The following is a 26,059-nucleotide window of genomic DNA, read 5'->3' as shown; positions in this document are numbered from 1 at the left end:
GCTGCCTAAATCAGCTCTCGCCTGGGGAAAAACTTTCAAAACACCGCTCTGGGTCATCAAGATCATTGGTCTTCAGATATTTTTAAGCAAGAAGACTGTGGAACCCAAACACATTAGACAGATACAGGAAGAGATGCTCTGACTGAAGTAGGCCAGAAGGTGCTTGGCCTCCTATAAAAGTTCATATATCCTGCACGGAAAATAATTTGATTTCAATTTTTTTGGTAGAGAAAGGGTATTCAAAGATATAATTTTCATTTAATTAGAATGTGCTCTGGGTATCTAGGCCATTTAAAAAAGAGCCACAATTTCAATGAGTTAACAAAATAGTAATTAATTTGTGACTGGCAATAAGAAGTGTCAAGTAAAACAGTCTTCAGCCTTATCTCCCAAGGCAGCTAGTTTATTTTTTAAGAAGAATCTTTTATAGTGTAAAGTATCTAAATAATAAGTAGGGAATCACTGACTCTCACAGAATAAACTCAGCCGTGCTGACATCTCCCACACCAGGAGCTACATCACGAGCACCCCAGGAGCGTCCCCCGTGCCCTCCCAGCCACAGACTCCTGCAAAAGACTCAGAGCAGCTTCGTCTGCCTCTGAATGGCACACAAATGGAACCGTACAATACACATTGCTTTGTGTCTTTTACTCAACCTTTTTGCATTGTGCTATAATTCACATACCCTAAAACTCACTATTTTCAAGCGTATAATTCAGTGGTTTTAGTCTATTCACAAGGCTGTCCAGCCATCACCACTACCTAACCCTAGAACTTGTTCGTCGCCCCACAAAGAAACCCCACACCCATCAGCAGTCACTCCCACGCCCTCATCCCCATTCTCCCGCAGGCACTCAGCTTCACACGTGTGAGCTAGTCCACGGCAGGGGCCAGCAACTTTTCTGTGAAGGTCCAGACAGCAAATATTTTAGGCTTGTGGCTACAACATCTGTCACAACTACTCAACTTTGCAGTAATGAGAAAGCAGCCATAGACAATACATAAGCAAATGGGTATGGCTGTATTCCGATACAATTTTATTTAAAAAAGCGGGCCGCTGGGGGGCCACAGCTCTTCCTGATGGCATGTGCACAGCAGTACTGTGATCATTTTTGTTGTTGTATGAGATTCCATTTAATGAATACATCACAATTTATTAATTCATTCTACTATAGTTAGACAGCTGGGTGTTTCTAGTTTTTGGCTGTTACAACTGAGCGGCTATGAACTCTCTTGCACAGGCGTCTGCACACATCTGCGCTCCTCTGTGAGTGTGCAACCAGAGGCAGAGCTGCTGGGTCTCTCTCACACTACTAAGCTGATTCCATTTGGTTTTGTCAAGAGACAATACGTATGTGAGGTGGTGCGAAGGACAGTTAATAATATACTTACTTCCTACTTATTCCCAATTTCCCAGCCATAACGCTTTACAGAAATTATTTCATTTAAACCTCATAACAATCCAATAAAATGGGATGGGAAAGTGAGGTGTATATAAGGTCTCAAGTTAATAAATAGAGGAGTTCCAGAGAGAATCAAGTCTGCTGGCCTCAAAGCCTGTGCCCTTCCCCTACTACAGGAAAAGGGTGGAAGAAATGATTCGATCTCAACTTACTGCTCAATAGAACAGGTGACAAAGGCCTCTGCTTTATAGTTTATAAAGTAAAACAGTTCCATTCTAAAATGGTTGATCTTTCCAACATATAAAGTGCTAAATGACTGATTCATCTATTTATATTAACATTAATAATCAACACCAGTCCCAGAAGCCTAAGTTCTTACTCTGTGAATAGAGATCACATTTTTCAAAGACCCAAGGTTTAATTTATAAATTCTGTACAACATATTGGATGTATATGTGTTTATCTGTATATCGATGATGATTAGAACAGCTAACTTATCCAGCAGTATCATTCATTCTTCACCTTCACTGGTAGCTCATCATTAAACCATTAATATACTGTTTTAAATTTCCATTAACACACTCTTTAAAAAGAACAAGCTCTCTAACATGCCAAACAGCCCAAACTCACGTCACTGATTGTTCTATTTCACGTCAGACAAAAAACTACATTCTTCAGTCATTTTGAGCGTAGTTTCTAAAGAGCAGCCAGTCCATACCTAGAGGCGGCTGCAGGGCTTACCTTGCCATCTGTGGTGGTGTTGATCCTGTAGTGATACACACGACCCTCGTACCTGAGCGAGATGGACAGCTGCCCAGGGCTGCTTTCGCTTTCTCGCACCAGGAAACTGCCATTGATTAAACTGCTGAGCAGATACTCGGCTGCACTGCGTGACACAGGTCCATGGTACCAGGAGTGTTTTTCCAGGCTGTTCACTGGCGTGATGTAGTTGCTTGGCACCCAACCTTGGCCATTCTTAGAGCGAACTTCACTCCACTCACCATTCTGGTTGTAACCAAGGACTCGTAACTTTTCACCTAGCCCCGGAGTCATCATAGGATGAAAGGCAAGGTGTTAAAACTTCATCTCAAATAAAAGCTATCTATTATCACACTTTAAACTCGCTGAAAAATCAATCAGGAACTTTACGCCAAGAAAATTTTTTTAAATAATGAAAACAAACTTGACTGTTCATCATATCCTCATTGATCTCTTTAGCTTGTATCCTAAGCCAAAGAAGCATAGTTAGAAATGGCTTTCTGGCATTTACTACAGGTTTTTAAAGGTTTTACACTAATTAAAAAACGTTTTTAGGAAACTGCGTGTACGGTAGCGAGGTGGAACACAGAGACAGAAAGGTTACTCAAATGGCTGGAAAATGACACAGGAGAATAAAATTCACTTTTCTCCCTAAAACAGTTTGTCAGAATGTACCTTATACATGGTTCAACGCTAATAAACAATCGAAGATTAGGGATAAGCCACGTGAAATACATTACTTCTAAATTTCTCTTGGCACCAAGGCAACTAAACTATCAACATAAAACAAAACAAAACAAAACAAAACAAAACAAAACAAAACAAAACAAAACAAAAGCACAGACCACACAGCTTTCAGCACTGTTTTCAGAAAAGAATTCTTGGGGAAATGGGAGGTGAGCACTGAGGGCTCCCAAAGCACAATCTCACCTAGGACTCAAGTTTTAAAATAGTTAGTTTCCCAGTTCCCCTCACATTCTCCATGAATGAATCACTCCCATCCATCCCTCTAGTGTGTGGGAAAGAAAGCTGAGTGTGACACTGGAAGCGAGACTTGCTATCCACGCCAATGTCCTTGACTGCTCCGTGAGAGCCCTGAACACCCACTTTAGACTCCGTCCACACACACCTTGCCCCTACCTTGCAGCAGACAAAACAGGGAAGGTGAGAGACATCATTCGTAATGACTGATCATCTAAAGAATTCCGATAAGGCCTCAGGCCCCCACCTCTGAGAGAGGCGACCCTTGCAGAGTTCACACCCACTTCTCAGCAGCAGAAAGCAGAAAACAGCCAAATCAACCAAAGTTGCTACCAGGCAAAGGCTCTTGAGGAAAGACAAAATCATCATTCTGGCAACCATCTAACCTTTTTCAGTGGCCTGAAGAAATGTGTACCATGGGACAACTTTCTATTGGCCTCTACTATCTCACCCAAGACACGTGGATATGAGATATTTAATGAGAAAAAACACGAGTGTATGTGCTCACACATCTTATGCACATACACATTTTATATACACAAGTACAGAAATACAGGCATGTGGTGGGTGTTGTGGTGGTGGAAATGCACGCACGTGTGACTATTCCTCAACCACATCTGCAGGAAAAAAAAAGCTCAGTGCTGCTACAAAAACAAAATAAAACGTGTTGCTCTGTAGCTTTTCTCTCTTAATCCGCAAGAACTAGAAGTAAAAACTGAGTAGTTTATTAAGTATATTACTGTTGCTTCCTTATAAAGAACTGGTAATAACAGGTCATCAAAATTAGGATCCAAACACTGTGAGCTTTTGTTTTCCTCACTTTCTGGCCGTTAGAAGCACTTTCCACTCTGGATGTCTGAGAACCGTGGGAGCTGACAGGGGAATGGACCCGTCGGGATATAAACGCAGGCCCCACTGGCAGAGGAATCCTGGGGGAACTTTTTTAATTCAAGCAAAATATTATTTTCAAAGACAAAGGAACTAAATCAAATATTATAATTTTATTTTTAAAATAGATTATCTTGCCTTGAAAATAATAATAAAAAAACCTTTAGAATGACATCATTTTATATTAATAAGAACCTGAAACAAATATCTGGCATTTCGTGGGTTTTAAGGGCAATCACCACTGGCCACAAGGCAAAGGGAACCCCACCACTGAGCTGTAGCTTGTGGCCGCCGTAACTGGCAACTGAGGAATCAGACCGTAGCACTGTTTCCGTGGTGACTGAGCTGCCTTGGAGAATACTGACATGCAAAGAATATCTAGTAAACAATGTTCTGAGTTATCGCGTCACAAACTTCTCCACTGACGTGTCAATAAAGGTATAAGAATGTATTGCAGTCCAAAGAGACTATCGCAAAGTATAAAATTTCTCTGAAGGCCTTTTGTTTTACCCTAAAACTTTGTGGTAAAATGTCCCTCCAATACATAAACACACACCCCACACACATACAAACATCATCACCATCCCACCCCCAAAACTACCTGCCATCTTGAAGTAAACTAACACCAGGAGGTAACTTTACTGGCCCCATGCCTTTGAAATCTGGCACATGCACACATGTCATCACATCTACTCCGGGACTTATCTATAATCCAGTTTGAGAAACTCAGTTTTAGAGATTTCTGCTTTTGACTAATCTTGCTGGATTTTAAAAACTGATGTAAAAATTTTAATGAAGGGTGACATTCCTTGAGTGGAGGCCTGTCTTAATTCGGCATTTCCACTCCCGTTTAACACCTCATCTAAACTTTACAAATAAATAATCGCTTAAATCACAATTTCATTTAGTTAAATATCATCCTGAAATATATTTTTTCCCAGCAGAAGGCTTTCATAGTTTCAAAAGATAAGAATAAGCTTAGGCAAATGACCAGTCCGATTCATGTACCCAATGACAATGTCCTATACTCATTTCTTTCTTTCGAAAGTTCTATATTTTCTGTCCTTGTTCAAAAAACCAATAGTGGATGATTTCACTTGGTCATGTTCTTTCTGTTCCCCTTTATAAGAATTCACTATTGAAATAAAGTACTAACCTGAGAGTATTACAACAGAAGCCCTGCCTATCCCTTTCGCTAACCCACATAAACTCCAGAGAGAAGTGGTCTAGGCCAGGACTACTCACAGCAGGTCCGGAGGACAAGCTGCTTGTGCCAGCCTGTGACTCACTGGATGACTTTCTTCATGCTGAAAGTCTTGCTTCAAAACAAGAAAATGTCAGCTAAACTAAATAGTGCACTTAGGGATGTAGCTGATTTACATTTTGGATGCAAGCTCTTAATCGCACTGCAAACTGGTAAACTGTTCCCAGACAGGCAGTGAATCACAGATGATGCTCTCAGTAGCAATGGAGTCGGGCAATGTGACCCATCTCGGCGAGCCACGGTCACTGAGCGGAGGTGTACAGTAAACCTTACCTTACCTCTGTGGCAGACGCTGGCATATTACACATGGTATGGAATTCTGAGAATGAAGAAAGTGTATGTATATATTGTGTAGTGTTTTTCTAAAGTACTTTATCTCATTTTATCCTTAAAGTAGACAAAGTGGCATCATCCATTACACAGGTTAAAAAGACAATTATGAACCAAAACTATCTAGGCTCGAATCACCTAGCTAATTTAGAGGCAGAATCTAGAACAGACTCTTTATTTCCTAACCACCAATGAAAACTGAAAAGTGAGGGGATGTTACACAGCTCACCTTTAGTGATACTTAGTGTGTTGTCGCCACTTGCCACAAAATCATAAAGTGCAACAAAGAGATTAGGATCACTCTCAGTGGCTCCCAGCAAGTTCTCCTTGGAGCTCCACCTGATGGCTTCGTTCAGTGCCTGGGGTTCAACATCACAACCATAGGGGCGGTGGAGAGTTTCTGAAAGACATAAAAAGAGAAGGGAATTCACAGTAAGTCCAACAGTTGGAAATTCATTCGCATTCAGCACACGCATGGTATCTCAGTGTGCGGACAGTCGCTGGCATGGACTGACGGCTCCAGGGTAGAACATAACTGCAGAGTTGTGGAATCACGAAGAATGAGAGAAGTCTACTTGTTGGAAATATAAGAAGACAGAGAAAAGAACACGAAATGAGCATTTAGCTGTGATTTATATGCATTCACCAAAATCTGAAATAAATTAATAGGAAAAGCAGTTTTCTCAAAATGAAAAAAAAGAAGTCTCGAAAAGAAATGGCAATTCATTTTATAAAACATACAAGACATTTTATTGTGGTGGTGGTGGTTTTAAGAAGGAACAGTTATGTATTATAAATCCTCCCAAACTACCCTCCTTCGCTTACTCTCTCCATATAAAACAGATTGTGGAAAAGACAACAGAGATTTTAGGAAGTACAGATTGTATAAAATCAGACCCTCCATTTACATGTAGAAATAGTGCTTCTAGAAAAAAAAAATCCTAAAACTACCTGTTAAACAACAGAAAAATGTTTGGGTTCAATACGAAAGATTCTTGGCATTCCAAAACATCCTTGTATTACCGTGCACTGTCTATATAATAGCTTGCGATGTTTTAATGGAAAAAAAATTACCGTATTTTCTTTTCCCAGGTGGTGCACGTTTGTAAAATAAAATAATTGAAGGCTCTAGAAAATATCACCAATAATGAACATTTATTGAGTTTCTACCACATAGAAAGGCTGAAGCCTTGTCTGACCTGGTTTCTTCAAGGTGGTGTGCTTCCTAAGTTCAATTGTACTACACACCAGGTGATCCCTGTGCCATCTTAGGTAAGGATCGCCTGCTTCTTACAGCCCAGGTCAATCACAGAGAAAACACACTGTCCCTCCAGCACTGATGTCCTTGACCACTGGGGCTGTTTTAGCAGCCGCATGCCACTAATGGCCCGTGGGACACAACGACACTTTTCTTTCTCCCTCCCCTCCACTCAAATTGAAGATCGGTGTTACCACATTTGAAGGAGAAAAATTGTCTAATCTGTGGTTTCATTTATTTTCAAATCCAGTCGCTCCTCTCCATCCCTACTGCCCATGCTCGGTTCGGACCCCCATGTCTCTCACCTGGACTACTGCCTCCAGTCTTGTCTCCCTCAAATGCATCCTCCACACAGCTGGCAAAGTGATCTATTCAAGACAAAAATTCGACCACGTCACTCTTCTTAGATTCTTCAATAGTTCACCATCAAGCTAAAATCTCTTAACAAGGCCTGCTAGGGCTTTTAGGGTCAGGTCCCCGCTCCGTGCCTCAAATTTTAAACTCACATACACCACGATGCTTCCTTTTTGCCTTTGTTCATACTGTCCTGTCTACCTGGAATGTCATCTCATCCTACCCTTTCTTTGAATGTCTGGCTGACTTCCACTTTTTATAACACTCGGCTTCAATATAACCTCCCCTAGGAAGCATCGCATGCTCTTCCTCTGTGGTCTCAAGAGCGTTACACTCGCTGCATTAAATACCCTCTATCTTTATCTTTACAATATCCCCAATTCATGTTTGTTTACCTAATTTCACAATGTGCTCTTTTTGCCATAAGAATAGTACCTTTTTTTCTAGCAAGAGTTACATAATATGTGTTCAATAACTGTTAACTGAATGACTAAATTACACAAAAATGTAAGTGATGGGAAATGATGATCTTAAAATAGCATTAACCAATGTTTTAAAAATGTCTTCATAACTGTCTACATGAACCAGATAGAAATTCCTGTTGTAGGTTGGATCTGTCATTCTCCTACCAATTTTAGAGCTTATTTCACTTCATTACATTCCTTTCTCTTCTTAAAAGGAATATATCTTTAAAATTCTACAGCTAATTAAATTTTGTCTTACATTAAGAATATTACAGCAAACCTAAAGATATGTCCACATGTTCTGACAAGTTAATTTGAAACAGACGTGTTGCTCTTTGTTTAAAGGCAGAGTTATAGTGAATAGGAACGGTTCTATTATATACCAAGAACCAATTAGGATAACGAAACAAACAAAGCACCATGTTATATGAACTGGCTACATGTACTGTTTTTCTTTATTCTAATGAAAAATTATCTACTCTAGCAGAATTTCCATTGGGCTACAAACTGCCAATCCTTTATTAAAAGAACTGCCAAAATAAGTACAGAGAATATTCATAATATTTATTAGGTTTTATACTAAATATAACATGATCCATGCTGATAAATGTTTCTTACCAGTGGTGGTAGTAATGCATTACAGTATTTTGTTGATTATTACTCTGTTTAATAATTATCAAACAGTTCAAGTACATTTCCTTCTTTTTAAGTAGAAGTTCCCTTGTTTGAAATTATAAGAGGAACAGAAACCAAGGGTAACCACACTTTTGTACTATCGATGAAATGACCAAGTCAGAGACAGTAATCAAGCAGACACTGAAGGCAACTCTGAACATCTTCTGTACACTAGATATCATGCTGAGCTTCAGAATATAAAGATTATAAACCATTATTTGGACTTCCTATAAAAGAAAACTACTTTCCATTCTTTCCTCCAAATCTGCTTCTCCCACAGAATTCCCCATCTCAGTTAATGGCAATTCCATCTATTTAGTTGCTTAGGCCAAAACGTTGAAAGTTTGAAGGTACAAACTTCTGGCTGTAAGTCAGTCCTGGGGATCCAATGTACAGCATAATGATTATAGTTAACAATACTGTATTACATACTTGACAGTTATTAAGAGATTAGATTGTAAATGTTCTCTCTACACACACACACACACACACACACACACAGAAATGGTAATTATGTGATGTGATGCACGTATTAGCTAAGGCTACATTGGTAATTATTTTGCAATACACAAGTATATCAAATCAATATGATATAAACAAACTTACATAATCTTATATGTTGATGATCAATAAAGCTGGGTGGAAAAACAAAAGTCCTCGGAATCATTCATGGTTCCATTTTCGCTCTCACATACCACATCCAATCCCTCAGGAAACCCTACTGGCACTGCCTTCAAACACGCACTCGGAATCTATTCATTTCTCATCCCCTCCCCTGCCACCGCCCGGTCGCCACCATCACTTCTCACCTGGATTATTTCACGAGACTCGTGATCTCCAGTTCTATCCTTGCTCTCTACCGTCTAGTCTCAACACATCAGCCAGTTTTTAAAGCATAAGTCAGATTGTGTTACTTGAAACTCTGCTTGAAATTCTCAGAAGGCTCCCTGAATCTTCGAGTAAAAGCTGAACTCCTCACAAGGGCCTGCCGGGCCCTTTACAACTTGTCTCGCTCAATTCATCTTCCTACTCGTCCTCCCCTGGTTTACCTCACTCTGGTCGCTGGCCTTCCCGCTGTTAGTTGAACAAGGGAGGCATGTACACTCCTGCCTCAGGACCTTTGCACTGGCTCTACCTCCTGCCTGAACCATTCCTCCCAAGATACCCACAGGACACTTCACGCAAACATTACCTTCTTGGTACGGCATTCTCGCCTGTCCTATTGTAAAATATATCCATTCCTGACAGTACTCCCACCTCCCCCATGTCTCCGTTCCCAGTTTATTCCTCTCCACAGCTCCCATTACCACAAAATATACAATTTACTTATTACTCTATTCATGTATATTAATCTAATTCCCCCAGCCAGAGTATCAGTTCTACATGGACAGATATTAATCTAACTCCCCCAGCCAGAGTATCAGTTCTATATGGACAGATATTAATCTAACTCCCCCAGCCAGAGTATCAGTTCTATATGGACAGATATTAATCTAACTCCCCCAGCCAGAGTATCAGTTCTATACAGTGAGTCCAGTCTGCTTTGTTCACTGATAAATCCCAAGAGCTCAGACTCGTGCGTGTACATGATGCTCTCAGAAAAGGCTGGTGACTAAACGGACTGTGAGCACTGCTACACACAGAGAGGATGCTCTGAGAGAACAGAGTAGAAAACGAAGCTCCGGGGTCAGAAAAGGTTTCACAGAAGAGAACACATTTAAGCTGGATGAGCAGGAATTCTGCACTGATGACAGCAGAGTGGCAGGCTGTCAACGTGCAAGGACATGCCTATGACATGCAGTTCATCTGCACTGAGGAGGAACGTCGTCAAGCTCACAAGAAGATTGTTAAAGGCAAGGCAGCTTCTTAAAAACCACGCTATTTGACAAAAGGAGAAGAGACTGAGACCTACAGCACAATTTTACATAAAGATATATTCAGAACAAACTACAGTACATTTCTCAAATATACAAAATAATACAGGATAGAAGTAATTTTTGAGGCCAAAGTACTAAAAGAACCACAAGTCGGTAAACAACTTTTTTTATTTCCCACTCCCCCTCTTCCCATCCATCTCTGGTTTTATAATTTTCGGGTCAAGTCAAAGATCTTAACTTCCTCCCTTTCTTTCTTCTCACTCTTTTGTTCTGACAGAACTAAGGATCAGCTTCCTATACAATCTGTCTGCACAGGATATCCACTGAAACGCCTTCCTACCCACTAGCACAAAACAAAGGGAAATGTTTCCAAGACAAAAAAAATCCTAACATTTTCCTGAGGCAAGAATGAATACATATAAAATCACAGAGTTAAAGAACTAAATGGGGGAGACCAAAGCACGGAATAAAGGCAGAAAGTCCAAAAAGAAATCCTACAGGCAAGTAAATGTCACAGTGTTATGAGTGGATCCAGTCTACACCCTTTTCTCCATCGGGTTAAAACAGAAACATCTGGATGATTCAGACGCACTGCGCCCGTCCAAACGCAAGTGTGTAGGCTGGGAAAGTTTCATTTCTGAACAATGTGAAGTGACTACTATACATTAGGTAACTGAGTGAGCTGATCTTTCATTAAGCATTGTTACAGAGGTAGACCATGCACTTAAGACAACAGAAGACTGACTTTCATTTATGGAATACAGGACCCAGGTAGCAGAAATCCATTATGACTATTAAGAAAAGGTAGTTTTATTACTTTTTCTACTGAAACACTTGTGGGATACAATAAAAATAAGGCTAAACACAGAAATAGCAGCTTGTACAAAGTAAACTGCCAGGATTAAACAAGTTAAAATCCAGAGTAAGACTCAAACTCAAATTCAGAGATAATTGCTAAATTTAATGTTTAATTTTATTAAAAACACTTTTTACCAATTAGTCTTTCAATAACTTTCATCACTTTAATTAGAAATGTGTTAGGTAGTAATTGGAAAAATTAATGTACAAAATTTTTAGCTTAGGCATTTCCAAATATTTTACAAACACTTCTCTTGCCAGAATTCTACTTAACCTGACTGCATATTCTCTAAGAAGCTAATACTTTTTAATGCCTCTTTTAAAAACTATGTAAGGTTGTTGATTGGATGAATCAGTCAACAATTCTCAAAATACAGCTTAAATTATTCATATTAAGCCATATGTATCTTAATACCACAAAATGCTACATATTATTTATTCTTTTTTTTCAACAAGTATTGTAAAATACCAGGAAAAAAAAAAACACATGAAACTTCATGATACCAGTAGATAGGATTAAGTTTTTGAAATCTCCATGCACACTTGAGTGCTGTGATTATCTCCCCCCCACCCCGTCCCCCAAACTATCACCTCTGAATCATACCTGTCGAGTTGGGTAGAGCAGCTTCTGAGGCTTCACTGCACAGGCAGCAAAGCGACGTGTCCTGATCTCTGCCATAATTATTAGGTGGAAGCAGAACTGTCCCGAGGACCATGCCTTTGCCCACAAGCACAAAAGTTAAACTGTTCCATGTAAAGAGGAAGTCTTAGAATTCCACTCTCTGACAAGCAATACCACATGCATGTGACACTGACTCATGTACTCAGTGGCCAGAAGGAACCAATAGAATGGTAAGAATTTACAAGTCCCAAAGCGGGTGGAGGGTAACCTGAAGGAAAATATCCAGTAATTAGCAAAAGACTGAGTCAGAATGGAGTTACTTCAAAACCTCTAGGAACATTTTGAAAAAAAAAAAACAAACAAGTAAAAACCAACACGCATATGAGTAACAAGTAATAAAATATGTAGGGACCAGTGCATACAGATGGGATTTCATTCCTAAATGGATGATGACGTGAGGGTGCAGAGAAAAGTCTCCTTGGAGAAAACCTGTTTACAATAAGACACCAAAGACACTTTTAAAAGAGGATACGCCTAATGAGACTCATCTTTTGCATCACTTAAATTAGTTCAAGAAACCACAAATATGAAGTCAAAAAATAGTTACAATCTGATTCATAAGCACAGAAGCCGGGAAATGACTGCCTTCACTAATATGTTGGCTCTACAGCTAAATAAAAGTTTAAAACAAAACAAAACAAAACAAAAAACATGGCACAAGAGTGTTGAAAACTTTTCAGTGTTAAGACTTATAAAAGCCAAAGCGTAACATTAGTTAGTATATAGGAAAAAGTTAAATAAAGTATAAAGTTAAATAAAATTCAAGAAACTCAATATGAGAGTACCTTATGAGAATTAAAGTAGTAACACCTACAAATAATGGATGACCTTAGTGGAATATAATCTACAAAATCATACAAGAATGTAACTGTACAGCTAAGAACATTCACTGAGTCCGTATGTATTTACTGAGCACCTACTAGGTACCAGCCACTGTGCTAGGTTCCAGGTCAATAAAGAAAACAGTAAATTTATAGGATAGCAGGACTGACACAGCCTTCAATAAAGCTGAAACAGAACTATAATATAACCTTAGAGGAAGAATGACTTTGATGCAGGTAATTATTAATAAATAAAAAAACAAAGCTATACTTTCAATGACATTAACCTTTATAAAGCCAGTATTGTTAACATTATGGGGAAATAGAGAGTTAAGTGACTAATGGTTACCTCAGTTAATGACTCAGGATTTCGAATACTAGGTTGAATTTCTTCTTCCACAGATTATAAAAAATAGAAGGGAATAGAGCTTTATAATCCATGTTCTATACATAGCTATATTCCAAATCACATGATTTACTATTTAATCAGTAAGTCTGCTATTTAAGTTACCAATGATTAATAGTTAACATTTTCATTTTTTAATTTTTTTAATTTTTTAATTTTTCGTTTTTAGGTGAGGCAACCCTTGGTTGACCTCACAGATTGCAAGGACCTTGTCATCTTACAATCCCTTACTTTTTATTTTTTAGGCCTACAGCTCCTGGTCTTCCAAAGTAACAGTTACATTTTCAAATGCTCCTATATTGTAACCAGGAGCAAAGAGAAGATGAATAAACAAAATATGGCATATACATACAATAGAAGTCATTCAACTATAAAAACGGATACAGTTTTGATATATGCTGTAACAGATGAGCCTTGAAAATATGCTAAGTGAAATAAATCAGACACAGAAAGATAAATATTGTACAATTCTACTAGATATAAAATCTCTAGAATTTGTTCTAGTTCTGGAAATCTAGTTCTGCAAATGGATGGTTACAGACATTGTGACTGTACTTAAATCTACTAAATTGTACACAAAGATATTTAAAAATAGTTTATGTTATGGATATTTTACAATAAAAAATTTAAAAATAAAAAGTATTGAGGTCTTCAAAAACCTGGTATGTCTGTTATGCCTATCATTACCATATTTGGAATTAAAACTGAAAATTTTTAATGTTTATTAATTTTAAAATAACAGTAAATTCATGTTAACATATTTTACTTAAAAAACCACTCCTCAAAAGAGAATTAAGAGGTAAAAGGAATATTATCATTTTTGCAAATTTCTTTACTATCTAGCTTAATATAAGACAGCTGAATCCTCATTCTACATATGATCTGTTGTGATGTTATTTTTATTGAAGTATGTGAAACTTAACGCACATAGATATTTAGGTGTTAAAAAAGATTTTAACATTCTTTCAGATTATGGATATTCTTCTTTGATAGTATACGAAAATTCAACAAGTGGTCATTTTTTATAAGTCTGCTGTAATATGAAATCTGAAACCACATAAATAAAAAATTCATACTCTTGTCAAAATTAAAACTTGTCAGTCTGTCTTGTACTTGGAATAAGTCCATCTTCTACTTGGAATTTCTTTTAACATCATGATCATCTGGAAATACTGATTCACTAAATGTTGATATTTTATTATACAATACTGATACATCAAATTCATTACTATCACCACCAATCTCATCAGAAAAGTTTTAAATATCGGGAAGTTGCCATAATGGTTACTAATTTTATTAGATTCTAATTTTTGCTTAAAAGTTCAAAGTCCACCATTCCCAACAAATAGTAGTAATCATTTCATTCATTTTCAAGAAAATGTCTGCCAAATCTCAATTCTGAACAGTTATTCATCAGTCTTTCAAGTAAAAATAGTGTTTCATGAAAAAAAAAAAAAAAAAAAACCAGCCAGTTTCGCTCACAATTCAAAACAATTCGAAACAACTGCGCATAGGCTCTCTCTAAAAACCACAATATTTTGTTTATTTTATGCTTATTTCCCATTTTGTCACATGGAATATCACAAAGACATGTATCTAAAAATCAAGATTCTATAAAATTAATCATTTCAACTGTTTCATCAAGGAAATTCTTAAAAAAAAAAACCATTTTAACTGCAAGAATGCGGCAGTGACAAATGCAATGACTACTGGGTACAATTTGGTGCCATTATGATGACTTCTATTACGGCATAAACAGTTCTACCTACAGTGCTTTGGCACCGTCGGTGCAAATATCAACACAGGAGTGTATTGAACACAATCAAATTCTGAGAACTGCTGCCACTAGGATATACACTAAAGTAAATTGTTTCATTTTATTTTCAATTTTTAGCTTTGTTTTTTAAATTGTTATCTCACTGCATAAAATATTCACATGGTTCCAAAGGTGAATCCACAGAATGAGGCGTACGTCACTCTACCTATCCACTCCTCCCTTAGAGGCAACCTAAGTTGTAGCCTTTGGTTTCAGTTTTAACATAAATGGACACACGTTCACATCCCCTCCCCTTTTCTTAATCACTAGGATATTTCACACTCCATCCACTTTGCTTTTCTCACTTATCTACCTCTAAGATCACTCCATAGAAGTATACAAAAATAGTTCTCTTCCTATGTATAGCTGCATAATACTTCATGTCAATCATCACACTCTTAAATGAGGACAATTTGGAATAAACAGTAAGATCTTTAAAATTCTGGATTAGGAATGTGAAAATGTCTATATAAATTTAAACAGTTCATTTATGAATTTAGAGAACTAATCAGTACTGTTTCTGTGTTCAACTCCTATTTAGGCAACCAGACATTTATGCTGTAAGCTATCATACACAAACAGAAATCAACATACACTTTTCGCCAAAGCATGTTGATCTTCCTCTGATTACTATACAGAACAAACTGAATAAGGCTCCCCTAAAAAAATTTCCTTAATATTTTTTTTCCCCTACAAAGCCAAGTTCAGACAATAATTACATTTCTATTTATAATTTGTGGGTAAGAAAAAAATAGTTACAATAATGACAGGACATCAAGAGCACCCTCACATTAAATGCTGCTTGGCTGTAGTCATACATCTCAAAAAAAAAAAAAAAGTAAAAGAAAAAAAAACCTACATAACTCCCACAACAGAAATTAGGCAAGGTTCAAAAAAAGGCTAAGTCATCAAAGGCATAGAAAAAAGGTACTAAACAGCTCTGTGGGAAATGAAATTTGAAAGACTACAGGTAGTTGGAAAAGGAGAAAAATTAAGACACTACAAAATAAAGAAAATATTAATATTCTTTTGTGATTCTGTTGCTTTTAATTATCTAAACTAATACCTCTTAAACCTTTAAGAGAATGAAATGAAAAATGTATGAAAAACTAATCAACAAAAAATGATAAATGAGTCTAAGAAGATTAAAGTCGACAAAATTATTAGTAGGAAGGCATATTTTCATTTTTAAAATGGTTTGTTTTCAAGTTTATAAAAGCTCATTACAGAAAATTTGGGAACTATATGTAAAAAGACAACACCCACTTCTATATTCCCACTTATTAAAATATTGATACCTTTTGCATTTGGCTCTGTTAATCTCCATAATGATTCATTTTTTTCAGCCAATTCTGAGTGGCTACTATGTGCAAAGTACTTTGCTAGGCAGGAGGTATCAGGTGCTAAGCAAAAAGAAGTCCATAAGAGATAAAAGATAATAGGCTGGGGTAGGAATTTCACTACTTTAAAGACGGTAACACTATTCTCATTAAAGGAGTATATAAAGTTATTTTTTAAAAGAAGGTGACAAGCTAAGGCAAAAGAAGCAAAAGAAAGACCTAGAATGAGAGAACACAGCAACTGTAAAAACGCTGAGGTTAGGAAAGAGCCTGATCTGAGGAGGAAATACAAAGTGTGGCTGTAACTGAGAAAGTCAGAAGAGGCGCATGAAAAGACGTTTTTAGTAAGGTAGACACAGGCCAGCTGGACCAAGCACTTAAGGATTTCGGACTCTATTCCAAGTACAACAGAAATTCAATGAACAGTTTTAAGCTGGCTTTCATTTTGTAAAAGACCACTCTGGTTACCAGGTGAAAAAAAATGGATTCTATGGGGAACAAAATTAGAAACAGGAAAATACACAGTAGTTCAGTAATGGGATCGTGTCGGCCTGGAATAGAATGGTGTCAGTGAAGACAAAGAAAAGTGGAAGAATTTTAAAATCTAGTTTGGAGATGGAATCAACAGGGCTTGCAGACTACTTGGATATAAGAAACAGTGAGAGAAAATAAAGAATGGCTGCCAGGTTGCAGGCTTGAGTAAATGGGCCATGTAATTCACTCAAAAGCAATAGTAGTATAAATCAAAAGCCCCACCATAGACAAGTAAATTTGAGAGACATAATTATGATATATAAATCTGGAGCTCAGAGAAGATCCTGGGCTGCAGACATCAGCATATACATGGTATCTGGGAAGGTCATTTAGGGAGAGTAGAGTCCCAACAAAAGTACAGGATCAACTTACAGGGGAGCAATGATGTGAATACTGCAGATCTCTCAGCTGAAACCAAAAAGTGAGAAAATATTATCTAAAGTGCTCAGAGAAAAAACTGTCAACCCAAAATTCTATATCCACAAAACATATCCTTCAGAAATAAGAGTGAAATAAAATAAAGACAATCTCAGTTGAAAGGGAGAACTCAGACCTGATCTAAAGTAGTTCTTCAGGCAAGATGAAAACCATACCACGATGAAACTGGAACATCAAGACTAAAGAGAAATGGAAATCATAAATAGGACAGACTACTCTTGAGTTGTTTAAAACATGTTTGATGATTTTGAATGAAAACGTGTAACAATAACATAAAGAGGGAGAAAAAAAATATATGGTAAGGTTTCCATATTTCACTTGAGGTAGTTAAATACTGATTCTACATAGATTGTGAAAAGCAAAGTGTACACTGAAATCTCTAGAGCAATCACTAAAATACTGATACAAGGAGATACAGCAAAAAACACAAATTAATATGAAATACTGAAAAACTATGTTAATAATCCAAGAGAAGGCAGGAAAGGAACAAAAAAAAATGGTAGATCTAAATATATAAAATGATAGATCTAAATATATAATAATTACATTAAATGAAAATGGTCTAAATATAATTATAAGGCAGATTGTTAGAAGATGTATATAATATGATCCAACTACAGGCTATCTAAAAGAAACTCACTTCAAATATAATCACATAAGTAAGCTAAAAATAAAATAAAAACATATGTCCACACAAAAACCTGAACATGTGTTCACAGCATTATTCAAAACAGTCAAAAGCAGAAACAACTGAAATGCCCAACAATTAAAAGACAAATAAAATTAGTTAGCAATACAAAGGAATGAAGTACTAATACACGCTGTAACGTATATAAACCTTGAAAAAATTATGCCAAGTTAAAGAAGGCAATCAAAATGAACACATATTGTGTGATTCCATTTACCTAAAATGTCTAGAATTCATAAATTCAGAGAGACAGGAAATAGATTAGTGGTAGCCTAGGGCTGGCATCTGGGGAGAAACATGGAATGACTAACTAATGGCTATGGGGTTTCTTTTGTGGGGATGAAAGTGTTGTGCTGATGGTTGAAAAATTCTGTGAATATACTAAAACCACTGGATTATACATTTTAAATAGGTGGATTTTATGATATGTGGATTTATCTCCATAAAGCACTAAAAACATTATGCTACGTGAAAAAAAGCCAGATTAAAAGTCTACACATGGCATGATGCCATTCATATGAAGTGTCCAAAAAGAGCAAATACAGAAGATAAAGAAGATCTGTGGTTGCCTGGGACTGGGGCAGGGATGTGGACTGGCTACAAACTAGTACCAGAGAATTTTGGGTAAAATGTGCTAAAACTGGACTGTGGCGAGGGTTGCACAACTACGTATATATTTAACAAGTGCTGAATTGTATACTTTTTACATTTGATCTTAGCCAAAAGGCCAAGAAGTGATGAATTGTACACCTTTTAAAACAAGTTTAATGGACTACAAGTCATAACTCAATAAAGCTGTTTTTTAAATAAAGCATAAAAGGTAAAACAACAAAATGCAAAACCAGACTCTTGTTCTCTAAAATAATAAAAAGATAAGCTGTAGACAGAAAAGATGTGCAAATTACATACCTGACAAAAGATGTGCATCCAGAATATATAAAGAACTCTCAAACTCAACAGTATGAAAACAAGCCACCTAATTAAAAATGGATAAAAATTCTCGTCGCCAAAGAGGATACAGAAATAACAAGATGTTCAATATCAGCAGCCATTTAAAAAATACACATTGAAACCACAATGAGATATTGCTACATGCCTATCAGAGTGACTAACAATATCAAGTGATAACCAACTGGAATTCTCATCCATTGCTCAGAGGAATGCAAAATGGTACAGCCACTCTAGAAAGCAATTTGGCAATTTCCTGTCAAGTAAAACATCCACGTACCATGTGACCCAGCAATCCCACTCCTAGATATTTATGCTGGGGAAATGGAAACTTACATTCCTACAAAACCTATATACAGATTTTACGGCAGCTCTATTCATAATATCCCAAACTGGAAACAACCCAAATGTCTTACACAGATGAATAAACAAACGGTGGTATATCCATACAGTGGAATACTACTAAGCAACAGAAAATGAAATACTGATACACACCTCTTGGATGGATCACAGCACTATGCCAAATTTTCCAAAGAAGCCAGGAGCAAAAGACAAAACCATGTGGTTGCCAGGGGTTAGGAGAGGGAAAGGTGTGACACGGGTTTTTTGGGGAGGAGGTGATGTAATTAATCTGTTTCCTGAATGTGGTGATCGTTACACAAATCCATGCATGGGTTAAAACTCACAGAACTGTATGCCCTCCCCGCCCCCCCAAAAAGGTCAATTTTATTGTATGTTAATTTAAAACTTTTTAATTAAAATTAAAGTCCAGGATCCAGGACAAGCCCTGAAGAACTCCCACGTTTACAGAACAAAAAGAGGAGGAAGCAGCAAAGGAGACTAATAACGGCCAGCAAAGAAGGAAGAGAAAACCACCCAAGGCTGAGAAGGGTGACTGCTTGAGGGAGGGGATGGTCGAGAGAGCTGAGTACTGCTGAGACATTAATAAGCATACAAAAAAAGTATTCACTGCTTTTAGAAACTATACAATAAAAATTTCCCTATATTCTTGTAAATCTTCAAAAGCATTCTTTTTAATGGTTATATATATATTCCGTCTTACAAAGGTACCATCATTTATAATTTGGGCCTATCACCAAATAACACTTATACGTATATTGTACCCCCCCTACCCCAAATTTTTCTCTATTTAACATTACTTCATTAGAACAAATTTTCAGGTCAAAGGACATTTTTGAGGCTCATGATACATATTCCCAAATCATTTTTCAAAAAAATTTTACCTTTTTATACTTATCAACTATGCCTGAATGTTCTCACTTTACAAGGTTGTTTATATTTTTTTAAACTTCAAAGGCAAACAATAACTTGTTTAAATTTGCAACTCAGTGCTGGTAAGGCAAAACACGTTCCACTTCTTTTGCTGTTTATACTTCCTATTTTGCAAGCTCTTGGAGGCACAGACAGTAAATCAAAATCAACAAATGGGAAGTACACAAGATACAACTGTTAGTGTTACTTCTATCACTAGATATGACAATTATGTGTCTCCAATGAAACTCAGCAAAGTGCTTTGCTAATAAGTAATGACTGATAAAAAGGACTGCTAATTTTAAAAATTCAGTAAGACTTGTCATAAAATATAAAAGCAACAGCATCTTATCCCTTTCTCTACACCAGCATTTCTCAATTTTTTCATCATCGCTACTCTAAGTAAAATTAAATTTAACTAAAATTAACTTCTCTAAATAAATTTAATTGATTTTAATTCGCTATTTCCCTAACAAGAGGAATTAACTCTAAAAAGGTGAGATACTTTGTAAGGTACCTCTGAGTTTTGGAGAGTCACAAACCACTGTAAATACCTACGTTTTCACCCCTGAGACTGTGTGCCCCATACCTATCCAAAACCTCCAAACACCTGAAGGTCCAAACTAGACTCACCTGCTCCTATTAGAGTAGGAGCTTTCTCTAATTACAAAACCATAAATGTCAACACACTTGGACCAAAGTCTATTTCAGAGAAAGGAAAAGCACATTTGTCTAAGCAAGAAAAAATCCAAACTTATAAATGAAAGCACAGAACCAAGTAAATTCAAGGCCAGACCAAACGTGTTCGATATTTACTCAAAAAGAAGCCTAAAGGTTTCACTGAGGGAGAAGGGAAAGCAGAGAGGAGGAGGAAGACCGCATGTAACGCCTCTTCTGTGGTCCTGAACAAGTCACCTCTGGCCCTGAACTTGGGAATCCTGACTCAGCACATTGCCCCGCTGTTAACCAGCATTGCCCACTTCAGCAGGCAGTATTCATATGCCCTTCGGTGGTCTCAAGCTCTAACCCAGACAGCTTATAAAAATATTTCCCAAAGCCACATATAATACTCAGAGAATTTTTAGAAAACAATTTCTCTACCTTGTTACATTTCCAGTTAACCTTTAGAAGCAGACACTCTAGAGGGGCCCAGCTGGCCCATCCCTTAACCTAGTTCACTGGATTTGTTGCATGATGAACTTGGCCTGATTCGAAGTCCGGAAATGTGTTAATAAAATAATGTGAGATATAGGTGGGCCAAATGACATCCTTGACATCCAGACTGTACTGGGATACAAAAGGGACTCATTCTAGATTTGTGAGACATAGTAACACATTTATTGTGCTATTTAAAGAAGCCTGGCCTGTAAAACTCCTGATTGGGCCACCTGTAAAGAGAATAAAAATCGGCTGCAGAAAACTACACTGAGATGACAAGGACTAGGCCATGGAGAATGACAGACTTAAGAAACCTTTTGAAGAAGGGATTTGATAATTACCTGGTAATAGAGAATATAGGAAAGAAAACTAGTATTAAATCTCTGGTTTGGAGCAAAATGAATATAAAGTAACACTAGATCACCAGAGACAGAGTTACAGATTAGAACATAAGTGAGCTATACCCACTGAGGATGTATATTTAGGAGTTACCAACATGGTTCACATTTTATACAAACGACAAAGGAAATTATTAGTATTCAGTCAAAAGCATATGTTAGCAATTAAAGTGGCAATAATTACAAGGCTTTGTTATTTAGTTTCTGAAATACTCTTTAATCCAAAATACTCTATTTCTTGATGATGCCAGATATTTCTATCCTCATTCCATGCACCCTCTCTAGGCGAAGCCATTCACATCTGCTACTTTTAATTATAAACTCTAGGCTACTGGCTCCTGTACTAGTTTCCTGTGGCTGCTGTAACAAATTGCCACAAACTAGATGGCTTAACACAACAAAAATGCATTCTCTCATAGTTCTGGAGGCCAGAAATCTGCAATCGGTATAATTAGGACAAAATCAAGGTATCAGCAAGGCCTCAGCTCCCTTCAGAGGCTCTAGGGGAGAATCCATGCCTTGCCTCGCCTCTTCCAGTTTCTCGTGGCTACCAGCATTCTGTGGTTCGTGGCCACATCGCTCCAATCTTCAAGGCCGGCATCTTCAGCTCTCTCTCAGTTTCCCCTTCACATCATCCTTTCCTGTGAAGCCTCCCTCTGCCTCTCTCTTATAAGGATACGCGTGACTGCGTTTAGGGCTCACTTACATAACCCAGGATAATTTCCCCACTTCATCTGTAAAGACACTCCCCACACCACCCCCCTTCTTTTGCTATGTGAGGTGAGCCACAGATGTCTTTTGAAGAGGCACTTTCCAGCCGACCACAGCTCCCAAATCTCGCCAACCCTGATCACTCTTGAGCAACAGATCAGTTGACTCCTATAGCCCATGGGTGAGTATACTTAGATATCCTAAGAGAGCCAAAAATCCATTTCAATCCATTTTGTTTCTACTTTCGGTTTCGTTTCTTTTTTTTTTTTGGGGGGGGGGGGGGGGGGGGGGGGGTGTGTGTGTGTGTGTGTGTGTGTGTGTTAATGGCATACGCAATCACCAAGGCATCCAGCCCAGAAACTTCATCATTCTAGACTCTTTTTTTTCCCCTAAATCTATCACTATAGCCTATATTCTCCCTTTTAAATCTGTCAAATCCATCTGTTCCTTTCTGTCCGTTAACCACTGTCTGAATTTGTGCCCTTTACCTCCTTGCCTGAGCTGCCATGACATTCATCTACCTGATCTTCCTGACTTCGGTCTCAATCTGCTCAATCTAATACCTACGCTGCCTCTACACTGACATTTTGAAAAGGCAAACCTCAAGTCATGTTTCTACTTAAAACCTCAGATGGACTCTTGACTGCGCAGTCACAATTCCAAATTCCTTAGCATGGTACAAGAAGGATCCGCCACGATCGGGCATTTGCTTACCTCTCCAGCCTCACCTCTCACCGCTCTTTACCCTATGCTTCGCCCATGTACCCCACCAGCAGCTCTCTGGTAGACTGAATGTGTCAACCTGTCCAATCTCTGCATATGCTGACTTCCTCTTCCTAAATTCTATTCCTTTCCACTTCCCTAGTGAACTCATCATTTCAAACGATTCATATTTCCTCTCTTCTGTTCGATGTTCTCAAAAGTATTTTCTCTCTCACCTAAAGTTTGTAACTCCACACTGAATGACAATCACATGGGTTTTTATTGATACAGTTATTTGAGGGGAGGAAATACCCCGCATTATAGTACATGTAAGTTACTATTACCTACATGTCTGACTCCGGCCCCATCCCACTTAAAAGCGGGGATTATATGTCTTATTCATATCCATTTCCTACAACATGTATTTAATATCTATTGACATGTTTTTTCCTAATTATAGAAGCCACGCTCGCCCATTTTCTCGAATCCAAAACACATAGTAATAGACGATTAAAAGCAGTCATAATCCTATCACCCAGAAATAACTACTGATAATATTTTTCGGACATCTGTAACCAGTCTTTTCCTTGTCATACTCTTAAAAATGTTCTCTAATATACACTCTTATAGCAATTTTTATCCTTAAGGCTAAAATTAAAATATAACCTACTAATTCCTATCATTAAGGTTTAGAGCTTGTTCACAGAAGGGATTTAGTCCACAGAATTGTTTGGACATGTGCAAATTTGATTTCATTTAGGTTTTTGTTCTAGATATTCAGATTCCTAAGATGCAAGATATATAAAAGTGATATGGTTTAAAGAAATTCAAAGTAAACTTTATCAGTAGATAGTTTTTACATATTTATAGAGCATAAACAATTTTAATTTTCATGGATGGACAAAATTTAAATAAAATATATGTTGCAATCCATTCCTAAAGTATTCTAGCCATTTTGTGGCCAAAATACCAACTGCCCAAAAATCAAATAGCAAACTTTTCAAAAATCAGAATATTTCAGAAACTTATTCCAATGAGCTTAATAATTTTTAAAGATCATGCTTAATTATGTACTGTTCTCTAAGACACAGACACTGAAGTCTCCTCTCTCCCTTCCCAGATCTTCATTCTCCTCACAAAGTTTAATTAGAATCTTGGCTTTCAACTCCACCCTCAAGGAAATGGAAGACTTGTTATAATTTATTAAATCCAGAGACACTGACTGGGCCACATTTTCTCCATCTACTGTGTCTTATTAGAAGGTCTGGTCCTTTTTCATGCACCTGGAAAGGTAAGATCTATCCTTGGTCCTCGCTAACTATTTCTTCAACAGGGTCTGAAGCCGAAACTTCTGCTGATAACAGTGTTATCCTGCCCTGCTGAGCTCTATGTGCAGGTGTCATCCTCGAAAGAAGATTTTGTATAAAGGAGTAACATAGGGTGAGGCTTATGAATTCTTCTGTTCTAAGAAAACCTCTTTAATAGTATCCCCCTAATAGCGCTCCCTTCTCATTATTTCTTACATTTTCATTTTTGAGGGTATAGTTTTTCTGAGATAAGATGTTTGCATTTTGGAAAGAGTCAACTAGCTATTTGCAGATAAAACTCTTTAACTAGCTCTTTGCATTTAACGACATGACCACCGATTTTCCTCTGTATTAATCACTGTTCCTTGCACGTAGTAGTCACTCAAGTATTTTTAAATTAATGTTCACAAATCTCCACTGTATGAGGTTTCTGCGCAAACTAAAAATGACTCGAGGCAACTCTAACTCTCCCTAGAGTATGACTGTAATAATAGCTACCACTTACGGAGCATATATTACGTACTAGGCACTTTGCACACTTTGATATATTATAATTATAATATCATTATCTACAGCTCTGAAGGACAGGCATTATCATCGCCAACATACAAATGCTCAGAAATGTTAAGTAACTTATTCAAGTTCAAGAACCAGTTGGTGAAGCCAGATTTCAAAACCCTAGGTATTGTGTAAATCCAAAGCCCATGCTCTTTTCACTGTTCCAGGCTGCCTCCGCCTCCCTCATTGATAGACAGTGGTACCAAAACAACTGGAAAAGTCTTTTTCATATCTTCTAGAGAAGAATCTAAAGACAGGCAGACTCCCCAAGTGAAATGACCTTGATTCATCTGTCTGTACATAGGATGCCATTTAAGTCAAACTCAAGAGACTAATTAGAATGACATACATGTGCTTACCAGTCCATTTCATCAAAGGAAAAAGGAAATTTCTACCTTTTACTCTCAGTAGCAGAGTAATCACAAATTTTTCCAGAGTTAATGCACAATGACTCAGAGAATTAAAAAATTTGTATAGGTCATGCCAGAACTTAGAATGCATCCACAAATATAACCTTTTCTCTAATTAACTGGACAACTTTCATCTCTGTATAATCTTATTTAGATCAAAACAAAATGGACTGTTCTTTACTGCTGATCTGTCCTTGTTGAAAGGATGAGCAGAAGAAAAGTTTCCTTCAATGTATGAAACATCTCACACAAAAAAGTAATATACATACAGGTATTCATTAAGAGATATTTCTTATAGTTCTAGAGGTTTTCTAACTGTACCCTTTAGGACACCTGTCATTGCAGATAACTTAGTAACAATCCTTTCATGTGATGCTAACAAACAAAAAAGCTGGTTTTCCTGTTTCGGACTCACAGAACTAGTTTTCCAATAACCACGAAGAGGCACGTCCATGTGTATATACTACGTTCCCTAAACTTGGGTCCTGACTGCAAGCTATTTCCTGCTGGCTGAACTCATATATTCCAACTGCTTTAACTAAGAGCAACAAAGACGTTATTCATTACCCTTATTTCAGCAACTACTGGCTGTCCAAAGCAATAGAATTCTCTCTACAGCATCAGTGTTAGAGGTAATAGGTAAAAAACACATTTCAAATTTCAAGATTCTTTTGGTTTAGGGCTTATATTAATACACATTTTTTGTTCAAGCAATCTATAAAAACATTCTCAAGATTCAATCCCTGTGGTTTCACTGCT

General features: G+C 37.3%; 1 protein-coding gene and 1 long non-coding RNA gene across 6 annotated transcripts in view; one reads left to right on the top strand and one right to left on the bottom strand.

The window, feature by feature from the left end:
- The window catches only part of ABL2 (ABL proto-oncogene 2, non-receptor tyrosine kinase), a 26,631-nt gene extending 14,725 nt beyond the window's left edge, over positions 1-11,906 (bottom strand). The window contains exons 1-4 of one of the 5 annotated variants that reach the window (XM_015586247.2): positions 11,716-11,905; positions 7,189-7,251; positions 5,855-6,025; positions 2,145-2,440 (exon numbers count right to left, since the gene is read on the bottom strand). In XM_015586247.2, the coding sequence (XP_015441733.1) occupies positions 2,145-2,440; positions 5,855-6,025; positions 7,189-7,251; positions 11,716-11,827 (642 nt within the window). In that variant the 5' untranslated portion in view covers positions 11,828-11,905. Of the gene's footprint in view, positions 1-2,144; positions 2,441-5,854; positions 6,026-7,188; positions 7,252-11,715 lie in introns of all 5 variants that reach the window. The other 4 variants (XM_015586249.2, XM_015586251.2, XM_015586248.2 and 1 more) reach the window with 4 other exon arrangements.
- A 10,083-nt stretch (positions 11,907-21,989) lies between these two features.
- Positions 21,990-26,059, top strand: part of LOC112476426 — a 7,939-nt gene continuing 3,869 nt past the window's right edge. Inside the window, exons 1-2 of the long non-coding RNA XR_003045066.1 lie at positions 21,990-22,504; positions 24,146-24,316. This is a non-coding gene — a long non-coding RNA (uncharacterized LOC112476426). The remainder of the gene's footprint in view (positions 22,505-24,145; positions 24,317-26,059) is intronic.

This window comes from Pteropus alecto, unplaced genomic scaffold, assembly GCF_000325575.1.
Source record: "Pteropus alecto unplaced genomic scaffold, ASM32557v1 scaffold101, whole genome shotgun sequence".
In the NCBI taxonomy this organism is placed as follows: Eukaryota; Metazoa; Chordata; class Mammalia; order Chiroptera; family Pteropodidae; genus Pteropus; species Pteropus alecto.
Note: the sequence above shows the minus strand (reverse complement) of the source record. Positions and strands in the feature narration are given on the sequence as shown.